Genomic DNA, 12022 nt, shown 5'->3' with positions numbered 1-12022 from the left:
AGGTTGACAGAGAATATTTGTTCATACGCGGCCATTAATTATCACTTAGACATGACGGACTGCGGAGTTACCGCGGTGGGAATAATAAGTGATGAATTTGTAATAAACATGAAATACACTTTCATTAAGCGTGACGAGCGTGTAATCACCATCACGTGATTTTTTTATATACGTCAAATACAGAAATATATAATAAACAAAGTCAATAAGTGCGTTAGTTCCATTTGCAAGGGCGTAAGTCCTGTTCTTGTGTGTATATCTTTCAGTGAATGAGTTCAAATGGATTGCTTTTCTTTCTAAGACATTTAAATGAAGTAGTGCAATGACGTTATCAGCGATGTTCATTTCTTTCATGCTGAGTCAATATTTCCATTCTCCCTTTCACCCCTTCTCTTGTGCTGCAACTATTAACGGCTATTCTCACCATCTTATAGAGGGTAAATCCATCTAAATCTTTCTTTCACTCACCGAAAATATACATATTAACAGTACAATTCACACGGTCATGATTAGCCTTTGAAATACACAAGAGCAATAGAGCTCAGCGGTTGATATCCACTTTACTACCAGCTGCAAAAGGTAAAATGGCAAAGGTAGTTGACTTCCAGAGAAAAGACATCCGAGAAGCCCATTACACAGCCTGGACAACACCCACCAATCAGGTCACATAACAAACTGTCTGTTGGTTTCTCATTTTGTAAGCACACTCACACTCACTTTTCATTACATGTTATAGTGGTCAACCTCAAACTATCTAGAGACGGATGGTTGCTATGGGATTTCCGCAGAATTCTGGAAATCTATCTATTGATCTGATCGCCGTGGAGACGAGCCGGTCAGCATGCCCTTTCTCATAATCTCCACACACATTCTGAATATGTTAGAGGAGGTGGTCTTCATCTGGCAGTCAACAATTGTGCCACATCCAATTGGTTCAGAGGCATTGTCACTCATCAGTCTCCTGTTGTGACAAGTTAAACTATCCATCAGTCAGATCCTGAGTTCACAACCACAGGAACGCTCTCTGGGCAGAAAATTCAAGATAAAATATGAAGTGGTCTGCAGAATATTATCTTTCGAGCCAGCTGTCAATCAAAGTGAAGAGCTCCAGTTCTGAGAAGACTGTTCTGACCTTAAGGATAAGAGAACTCCCCTCGGGATGAGGGCTGGCGTTTAAGGCACTAAAAGAAAAGAAGGGAGGATTTATATGAGCCGTATCCCTTCCTTTCCTGACCCGCCTTTCTCAGAACCTACGGTCAGACCATCCCCACAGTCTCGGGGCCATAAACTCTAATGACGGCACAAAGATAAAGCCCGTTAAGCTGGTTTTACAAGCAACACTTCCAATTTACTGCCATCTAATGACATTAGCCGGACATATTGGTGATTTTTTTTTGTGGAGAAATCTATTTCAATTTAACATTGCATAATAAAACGCCTTTTGTCTACGCTACAAAATGTAAAGGGAGCTTAAAGCGGTGCTTCTGTGGGCTGATATCATTGTTGGCTACAGCTAGCACAGAGCCTACTATGCAGTTACGCATATCTAAATAAAGCCGGTTCATCTACATCACTGTCTTTATGTATAAAAAAAAATAATAATCAAATTTCCTGAGGTCTTCCACATCACACAAGGCTTTGCTAACGTATTCCGGCCCTCGGCTCAGCGAGCTGCTATGCATGCAGACAGTGGAGATCAGAGTGCATTTAGGATGATAGCCGTAATGATCTGGCTGAAGAACACAGGGATGTTTCTGCCGAGCTTCCAAATCATTACTGCGATTGGTTTTCGCAAGATTCAGCATGTCCCTGAGGTAACCACAATCCCCCATGGAATCAGTGAAAACAATTATCAATAAACTCTCATTAGAATGTATGAGATGGACGCAGGGTAATGACGCTCGGGTTTTCCAGACTGGGAAAGGAACGTAAGACCAACACATCAGGATATCAAAACCTTGGATGACAGGAAAAAAAAAAAAGCCCCAAACTACATTGTTAAAAACATTAGAAATTCTAGATCTCTTTGGACCATCTAGAGTGAGGAGAAATACAGCCTTGACTGAGACTGAGCTGGAGTCCTTGAGGCTTTGTTCTAGAACTCAATTTGTATTAAGGATTCAAAGATGTCACTATAGAACCATTTGTTGGGCATAGAATTTTTCTTTTCCTTTCTTTTTTTTAAACTGAAAAGACTGAGAAATGACACACATACAGTATATTCAATATACTGAAGATCCTGTTCACACCGATGTATAAAACAAATCTTTATTAAATGAAAAGAATCTTTTTTTTTTTTTTTTACGGTCAGGTCAAGTATGAAATAGAATATACAAATACTTTACATCAGTCTGTTCCGATGAAAATAAAAACAACAGCACAAGAAAAACAATCAAAAACAAAACAATGAAGAAGTAGATCGAATGACAAGTTCAGAACCAAACCGAAAAATAAAAAACAAAATCCAATTGTCAACTTTTTGAACTACAACAAAATATTTATAACTTGAATCAGATATTTTTTTTATAAAGCGGTGGTTTAAGGTCGCGTAAGGGTCACCACCAAAGGGATCAGGATTCAGACGAGCACAGTGATTACTCTCAAGAACACACCTTAACCCTTGACCTCTGTCTCTAGAGCCACCTCTCTCTTGGATTCAAATATCAGCGCCGTTCTAGAAGCCAGCACTGTTCTAGAATCCTCTAAGTTTTAACAGTCACATGTTAACAGTCAGGTCAGTGTGAAGTTTTCTTTTTCTTAATCTAAGACAATTAGGCCCGCAGTTTGTCAGCAAGGGCTTCAGACACGACACTGGACTCAAATGCTACATCTCAATTGAGTTTTCAGTTCATTTCATTCGTTAAATTACCATGTGTAAATGTATCTGCTTTTCAACATAAAACAGAGCACCCATTCAAGTTGTTATGTTCATGTTGATGAAATGCCACTGGATTTTTTTTATTGTTTTTTTTTTTTTTTAACTTCAACCGTCCACTTAAATACCAAACCTCCACAATGAATTACCAGTTATGTAGTCACATATGCACCATAGTAACTCAAACCAGATTATTAACTCAACGTGACAAAACACAGAAAATGAGTTATTCCTCCACTCAGATTCACTGCATCACCTGCAGAGTCTGTTGGTTTGGCCTCGTCTGTTGTTATCAGTGGTTCATAACTCATTTCAGGGTGTAGAGAGAAGAGGGCCTGCAGTAGACTGAGGTCAGTTTAAGAGCTGTGCTGATTTCTGTGTGGGTAGGGAGCAGGGCCACTCATGTTTATGGGCTCAATACAACTGCACAAAGATCAAAGAAGACAAAAAAAAGAAGAAGAAGAAGAAGGAGAAGAAGAAGAAGAGAAGGAACGAGAACACAAGATCCTGTTGGACACATTCAGGCGTCTGGGTTTTATCTGCTGGCAGCAACCATACACTTCTATAAAACTGTAAGATAGAGAAATGCAAAGTCCATGTAAAACAGGGATTTAGCTGCAGGCCTGTAAAAGGCCAACTCAGACTCTTTGGCATTTACGACCAATTTGTTTATTTTTTTACATTTATATAAAATTTATATTTAGGGGAAAACAAATGATCTGAAGTAAAACAAACAAACAAACAAAAAACATGTCTAATTCCCCATTATCTATATTACCTCACAATAAAATGTCAACACCTTTTTTGTCTTATGTCATTAATCCAACCTTTTCTCCACTAAAACTTATCTGCCCACATCTTAAGCCACTCATATACCCATAGATTTTATACAAGACATTCACTGGCACTGTATAACAGTGCTCACACACACACACACACACACACAGACCCACACACACACATAAATGCTTATGAACTGTTGGTCTGGTACCACTTGTGCAGAGGGGGCAGTGAGATTAGTCTAGCGCTGGACTGTTTAGGGTCCCTTCATCCTCCATTCGTTACATGAAGTCGTTAAGCTCCGCCTCCAGGGCGGCGGCCATTTCGTCCGCCTCAGAGCTACTGCCTTCCTCATCCTCATTAGAGTCCTTGCTGGACTGGCTGTCCGAGTCACCATCATCATCATCATCATCCTCTTTGGCCTCCTCCAGTTTTCTCTTGTGTCCCCTAAAGAAATGGAGACATTGGGGTTTCGGTTTAGGCAAAGCTCAGTGGTCAAAGTAAAAAAAAAAAAAAAAAAAAAAAGTGTCTCCTTTTCCACTCTGTGCTTATGTAATGTGGATGTGAGAAAGTGAGAGGCGGGTCTTATTTGGATGACTCAAATGTCTGTGTCAGAGAAACCCGCTAGAGAAGAGGAGTCGTCGCCTAGCGGAGTCACAGGTCTTTTCTGACAGTGTCATAAAATGTCACATAGGGTTACTGTATTTCTCCCTTCTATCATCAGGGATTTTTCACTCTGTGACACAGGACAAAAAAAAAAAGAAAATATATATATATATTTTTTTTTTTTACTGTTGAATGTGTCAGGAAGATTCTTGCCTCATAAACTCAGAGGGAAAGAAACTTCCTAAAACATAGATTGTACATTTTGATCTTTGATGTTTCGTTGCATTTTTTAAAGATCCAATACCCACAGAGTGTCATTAAAGAACCGTAATGAACTCGGTTATCAAATATAAAAACCAAAAATGCTGTTTCCTTGGCAATAGAAAAGTCAGAGATTGTTGTGGTCAATAAAACATCACATGAACCACAATACTCAAGTCAGACTTTTGGCTACGTTTATCTAGATTGTGGATCCTCACCATCTATTGAACACACACACACACAGGACCACCCCCCCCCCCCCCCCCCCCCCCACACACACAGAGTTTGGACAGATGGTAACGCATACAAAATTCAGCGGGCGAAGTCTCTTTCATACGACAGACTTCCAGAACTAAAACAGCTGACAACAGCATGATGCAACAGACTGTGGTGGGTTTCCTGCACTTCCCCAGTGAAAACACCTCCACACTGTGTGAGTGAGTGGGGGAAAAAAAAAAAAAAAAAACACACATCGCTGATTTCTGACGTGACTTTCTTTAATGAGGCAGCAAGTCAGGAGACACAGAGGGATACGGGAACAAATATGTAAGCTCATGGTATGAAAGAAAGAAAGAAAGAAAGAAAGAAAGAGAAAGAAAAGAGTGAAAGTCAGGTTCATCATGGAGGAAGCAGAGAAATCTCCCCTTGTGCATGTGTGTTTGAATGGGGTGGATTGGAGGTTGACCTAGAGGTCTTACGTATGACCCCCCCCCAAACCTTGACTTCAACACCTGCGGCTGTGGAGCGCCTTGTTAGCTCCACACTAATGTGACAGACACAGGTCCCTGTTCAGACACACACACACACACACACACACACACACACACACACTCATTAACCCCCATATTTCTTTTTTCCCCAGAAGAGCGAGAGGTCAGCATATTGTTCCAGTCTCTTTCGCTCCCACAAAGGGGCAGTCTCATTTAGAATACATGAAAGGTCAAAAATATTACCGAACACTCACGCAGGTCAATACGGAACACACAACCAACATGTCTATGAAGTGAGGGGACCAGGGCACGTAAAGCCATTTCACTGGCACTGCTCTCCTCTGCTCGCTGACTGTGGTGTGAGATACAAGTTGACACTCTGATGGGGACATGTCACTCACTCCACAACATGAATAATGCTCTGCGCTCTGGACAGTAAGAACCAAAGCCTTGCAAATGTTTGCAAGAGAAAAAAAACAGGACAGATTTACATATAAAAGAATCTAATATGAACAGTAAGGGGGAGATGTTTGCATACACGTGTTTATAAGCACACAGAGAGAGAGCAAGAGAGAGAGAGAGAGAGAGAGCGAAAGAGAGAGAGGAAAGAAGGAGTAAGAGGTTGGTGTGTGAGTTCATGTAGAACTTGGGAAATTAAAAGATGAGGTGCAACAGTGTGTGTGTGTGTGTGTCTGTGTTTTCTCCTTTTCACTTCATTACCTCCACACAACTCCATTAATCAACACACACATGCATGCACTACACAGACACAGAGACACACACACACACACACACACACACACACTATACAGACCCGCTTACACACGCAAACAATTTCTGGCATTGACATGAAGCCAGAGAAAAAGAGAAAACAACCCAAACCAGACTGTGCAGGAAACTTCCATACATGTAAACATTTCGTTCATCTTAAAGGTCCTAAAGGGCTGAGAACAGGCACTAGCCGTCTGACAGTCCTTTGAGACATCAGGTAATAACCCGGAACTCTGCACCGCTACATCAAAACACAATCGCTTCAGTTTCCCAAAGAGCCAGAACTCCATCCCACACAAAATCCCGCGGTGAATCCTCCATCAGAAAACACACAGAGAAACCCAGACATTCTACACGAAGATGCTGTTTCATCAAGCAGCTCCTCAGACTTGACGTTTATTATCCGAATCACATTTAATGCCACACTAATAGCTAACTATTCCTAATGTGCTATACATTACAGTCTTTTGGGGGGGGGGGGGGGGGGGGGGATAGTAAATAAATAAATAAACAAGAAAATAATAAATAAATAAACAAATAAAATGGGCTTTGTCTTTATGAGAAAGTGAATTGATGGCTAAGGTAATGTGCCTGCGTGTTATTAGCCACAGATAATGAGAAAAGCCTTTCCATTGACATTAAGCCTGTGAGGACGTAATGTCTCCTGTCATAGACGACATGCCCAGGCAAGGCACAATCCGCTTTCTTAATTGTGTGTGACACGGACATGGAGGCTTTGGCAATTAGGTCCTGATGAGGTTATCCCCCGCTGAAATGACGCCATGTGTGATTGTGTTAGGGGTGTTTGAACAGAACACACACACACCCTGGGCTTTTAATGAGCAAATAGCCCAGAGTGATATGTTTTCATGCTATGATTTCTCCTTCCTTCCTCCCTCTCTCTTTCTCTTTCTCTCTCTCTTTCTCTCTCTCTCTCTCTCTCTCTCTCTCTCTCTCTCTCTCTCTCTCTCTCTCTCTCTCTCTCTCTCTCTCTCTCTCTCTCTCTCTCTCTCCTCTCTCTCTCTCTCTCTCTCTCTCTCTCTCTCTCTCTCTCTGGGTGAGAGGAAAATCGAGGAAAAAAACCAAAATAACTTCCACAGGATATGAGTTTTGACACGTTATGCGTTCGCATCATTCCAAGCGTGGTTTTTCTCCCTCCCCTCCCCCCATCAAATGAGCGACTGCTACATCATTTCATTTTCTTTCGTCTGCATTGCTACAAACAGACGCAGATTGCCTGGGGTCTGGTAATCCCAGTAGGTGGATCATATGAGGAAGACACACATCCCTTCTCCAAAACCCCCCCCCCCAATAAACAAAACAAAACCCTGCAAACGCCAAAATACTCACCACCACATCACTGTTGTCATTAACATACACCTAATCATAGGAGAGATAAAAAGTCCAGATATCTATAACAGGAGAGAATATGAAAAAGGTATTTTTTTAACGTCTGGGTTGCCTGTGCCTGGTGTGTATTATGTTCTCTGAGATTAAAACGTCAGAGTTACTCACTGATCTGCTGGCTTAGTCTTCACATTAGTGAATCAGAGGAGAGGTGGACGCTGGTTCTTATCACCCTGCTGATAAACAGCATGACTAGCATTAATGACACAGCTCAACAGGAGCTAACGCAACAGAGTGCAAGGAAATCTCTCTCTCTCTCTCTCTCCCCCTCTCTCTGTCTTTCTCTCCGTTTTCACCGTGACATACCACCGCATAAGGCAAACAGGGAGAGTCATCTGTTTTAAGTGCTTTACATTTTAAGAGGAAAGAGAGGTTGGTGGTGAAAGACAGTGCCTGAGAGACAATTAGACAGATGGATAGATAGATAGATGGATAGATAGAGAGAGAGAGAGAGAGAGAGACTGTGTGGGAAGCGGTGACTTGGCAGAAGTGAGACGACTTCAAGCAGCTCTGGGCTGTTCCAACTGAGCACATCTGACAGCTCTGAGGAAGAGAGACTGCTGGGATAGGACAGACTGAGTAAAAGAGCAGAGAGAGAGAGAGAGAGAGAGAGATGGAGAGAGAGAGAGAGAGAGAGAGAGAGAGAGAGAGGGAGAGAGAGAGAGAGAGAGAGAGAGAGGGAGAGAGAGAGAGAGAGAGAGAGAGAGAGAGAGAGAGAGATGGAGAAGAAAATGGAGACAGAGAGAGCGAGGGACACAATGGACTGTCAGATAGAGGCATTGTGAGGACACTAATATCGCGGCGTGATGCTTGAGAATGAAGGCCCAGAGCCCTGCAGCGTACAGCTGATAGAGCACCCAGATATAACGTCCATTAAAGCCAGAGACAGCTTGAGTTACAGCTCTGCTCCGGGTGAGCGACACGGCGCTTTGAGGTCGGGCCTCGCGCCGCTGCGTATTTAGGCAGTGATGTAGAACATATCGATTGTTTATCGAGGGGACGACAATTTATGAGCGAGCCATGAGTGCAGTAGACTGAGCTTGATCAATATGAAACATGTTTTGCCAAGATTAATACGGTAATTATACTGTATTTCTGCATCTCCTGATCCAGCTAGGCATTCAATACGTAGCCAAACGTGAGGTATGGGGTGGAGATCTTGGATGAATGGGTTATGAAAGCATGTGTGAATGCGTGTGGGTTTTAAGATTGTGTCTCACAGTGAAGAACCTTCCAACTGAACAAAGAAAGTCTGTCAGTGCTCAGCGTTTGGCTGTTAGCGCCGTCAAGACAACGACAATGATTCGGTGACATATGTGCGGAGTCAGCCACCACTGGTCAATTTTTCTCATCCAATTCGTCAAAGTCGTCGCCGCACCAAGACGACCACAAGCACATAAATCAATTTCAGAGGGCAACGTCATCCGGAGGCAACATCAATGCCTGTCCACTGGTCCAGGTCAAGTGAGAGAAATATACTGACACTTTAACTAAACAGACAAGAACTGCACAGAAATCACAAAATCCTTAAGGCAGTTATTTTGAAAATCAACAAAAAATTGTAGTAGTCTTTTTTCTTTTTTGGATTTTTTCCCTTACTTGTGTCAAGTGAGCACTATTACAACAAAACCATGGATTTCTGAACACATTCCTGTAAACTGTAGTGCTCAGAGTAGGGTGGGAGATCTTCCATCACATAGATTGGGTTGTAATAATGGTTTAGTTGTGGTTTCAATCAAGCAGAGTGGGTAATGGACTGGGGCTCTGGACACCTTCAAAGCCACTACTAATGATGAACAGTTCTGCCTACGACGCCCATTAGTTCGCATCGATGACCATTAATTCACTAGAGCCGCGCGGACTCTTAACGACCGACTTGGTTAAAGAGACGGATCGGTTCGACCGTTTACGAGGCTAACTTGCGTAATGGACTCAGGGTTTCATGGGGCTCTGGCTGTTCAATCAACTAGATTAAGACCGTCGACTGAGACAAGGGACAGAGCGCGCGTCGTCTTTGACAGACGAAAACGATAGACGACGAGGGTCACGGTTCTGATTCAAACCTTTGCAGAGAGTTCCAGAAACGCGCTTGCTACCACACAGAAACTAATGTATGTAAAAAAAAAAAAAAAAAAAAGGATTTGGATTTAAACTGATTGGAAATACTAGCAGGGAGTGCGTCAGAGACACTTAAAATGTTGTCTGTAAAACCCAGACATTGCGTACAGAGGCCCGTACCGCAAGAAAAAAAAATGAACAGAGAAGAGGCAGAAGATGGCTGGTACAGTGGAGGAGTTGTAAACGTGAATGCAGACAGACAGAGCCAGACACTATTGGGAACCGTGGTGTTTCTCTCATTTAGAACCATCACTCCGTCCAATTCCACCTTCTTTCCTGTCACCGCTCTCCTGAACGAGAGTTTCTTCTCCTGCCGCACAACATAAGATTAAAGCTCAAAGCTTACAGGACCGACTCTCCTCTGCTCATCCACAGACACTTCTCTGACAGGCTGAGATGAGACGAGCACCGGGCTTTGGAGTCTGACCGAAAGCAAGCTGACTCGAGCCTCGCGGTCGCTAAGGGGTTAAAAACTTGGCGAAAACGAGCCGGTCAAGGTTCTTTATCTTTAAGTGACGCTTATTAATGTCCCGACTCTCTCTTGGTAACACGTGGCGTATTTGCATTATGAACAAACGGGAGCTGCCCGGAGTAGAGCTGGGGGGGGGGCGGTAAGAAACGGGAAACGTTTTGACACGGTGCCAAAGCTCGTTAATTTATTTATGAGCCTGGCACTTAACGTGCCTGGCAAACGTCTTTCGAGTTGGAGCGTTCTGTTCCTTAAAAAAAAAAAAAAAAAAAAAAAACCCGGAAAAATACACTCACCTTCTGAAACGCACAGTCTAGCACAAGGATATTTAGTTTGTCAGGAGCACAACTCTGAAGCAGGAATATAAATATTTCACAAGGGAAGTTAATCCTTGTTGACACATTAGCCCATGTTGACAGTCTTGTAATTAAATCGTAGACTGTAATTTTTTCCTGATACATTTTTGCAGTAGACCAATGTTTACTGACGTTCTCCCTGGTTTAAGTATATCAGTGAGGGGTGGCTGACAGTGCAAAACTGCTTTTACATCTTGTCTGAAAGGCCAAGAGCGAAGGGAGAGAAAAAAAAATGCTGTTTCACTCCATTTTCTGGTGAAAATGAATGAGAAGAGTGTGAGGCGCAGTCACACGTGAGCCAGAAAAAGGAAAAGAGGTAGATCTTCATGATTCTTTACCCATTTGACACTTAAGAAAAGTCATCTACTTGAAAATTCACTGTCTGTGCAACCAATATCATTACTGGCAATATGAATCAACAGACAGTAGTTTTCCATGAGTTTTAAGGTCATTATGGACACTTTTTGGGTTTTTTCGGTGAAAAACACAACAACAAAAAAAAAATCCCTCCACCCGATAAATCAAGTAACGCTCCACGGTTCCGACGTGATGGGGCTCATATGTCAGAGGTGGGGGAGCCTCCCCTTAAAACAATGGCAGGGTTATATATTTCCCCCCTGTGTAGTGGTAAATCATAGGTGACCATGCAGATCAGTTCAGCTGCTGCGAAAAGCCTTCGGTCTGAGGAAGATAAGGAAAAATTCTGAATACATAATTAACAGATCTATCAATGTCGTGTGTTTGGTGAGTTTTCGTCTGATTGGTGCTTTGGCGCACAACGCATCCAATCCCATGGACGAGTTCAGGCAAAAAAAAAAAACAAAAGAGTAGCTCGGAGCTGACAGGCGGGCATATACATTGCCATTCATCATCAACAGACCTTCACACAGTCTATTACGCTGCCAAGGTCTGGGTGGACCCAAACACTGACAAGGCCCATTCATGGATCAGTCATCCACACAAGGGGAGTCAGACACAGATCAACACTTCTACATCACTCACGCTCGCTGCTAGGAAAAAAAAAAAGAAAAAAGAAAAAGACAAAGCCACGGAGCTTGGGCAGTTGAGCTTAAGTAACTTAAGTGTAACTCATTTCTACAGTTACTGCCCCCCCCCCCCCAACAATCTCTCAGGTTATAAAATTCTAGTCTTTGCTTTCAGCAGTTATAACAACACATTGGCTAAAATAGAAAACACGGCTGCGTTTGCCTTTTATTTATTTATTTATTCATTTATTTATTTTGCTGTACCTCAGGTGTAAAATATTCATTATTGTAGATCTTTCTATTTCCCCGGGATGCCTCAGCATTTTAAAATGTCAGCATTCAGTACACAACGAAAAAGTGCACTCAAGTCTTCTGAACTAAACTTGTCACAGTTTCAAAACTTAACAGGCTTCCATGTGGATGAAAATCATATTGTTACGAGGACATGTTTGTCCCAGACTTTTAATAGAGGCGCAGAGATTCGTGAACGGCCAATACATCTTAAATGCCGAACGAAGGGAGGAAAACATTTTTTGAGATGGATATTAATTATTTCTGTCTGAGACTTTAACGAGTGGCTTAATTAAAGGGCCTCATTAACTTCATAAACATGCCTCTCGCTTTAAGACCTCAGATATGACTGAACGGCGTGAAGCGAACAACCGTTTGAAAAATGAAACTCT

At 42.3% G+C, this 12022-nt stretch overlaps 1 protein-coding gene across 1 annotated transcript in view; it reads right to left on the bottom strand.

Annotated features, from left to right (window-relative positions):
• Positions 1-3658: 3658 nt before the first annotated feature.
• ctdp1 (CTD (carboxy-terminal domain, RNA polymerase II, polypeptide A) phosphatase, subunit 1) overlaps positions 3659-12022 on the bottom strand; it is a 75947-nt gene continuing 67583 nt past the window's right edge. Inside the window, exon 13 of the mRNA XM_030789066.1 lies at positions 3659-4102. Coding sequence (XP_030644926.1) covers positions 3937-4102 — 166 coding nt within the window. The 3' untranslated portion in view covers positions 3659-3936. The remainder of the gene's footprint in view (positions 4103-12022) is intronic.

This window comes from Chanos chanos, chromosome 12 (assembly GCF_902362185.1).
Source record: "Chanos chanos chromosome 12, fChaCha1.1, whole genome shotgun sequence".
In the NCBI taxonomy this organism is placed as follows: domain Eukaryota; kingdom Metazoa; phylum Chordata; class Actinopteri; order Gonorynchiformes; family Chanidae; genus Chanos; species Chanos chanos.
This window is presented reverse-complemented; position numbering and strand designations above follow the sequence as displayed.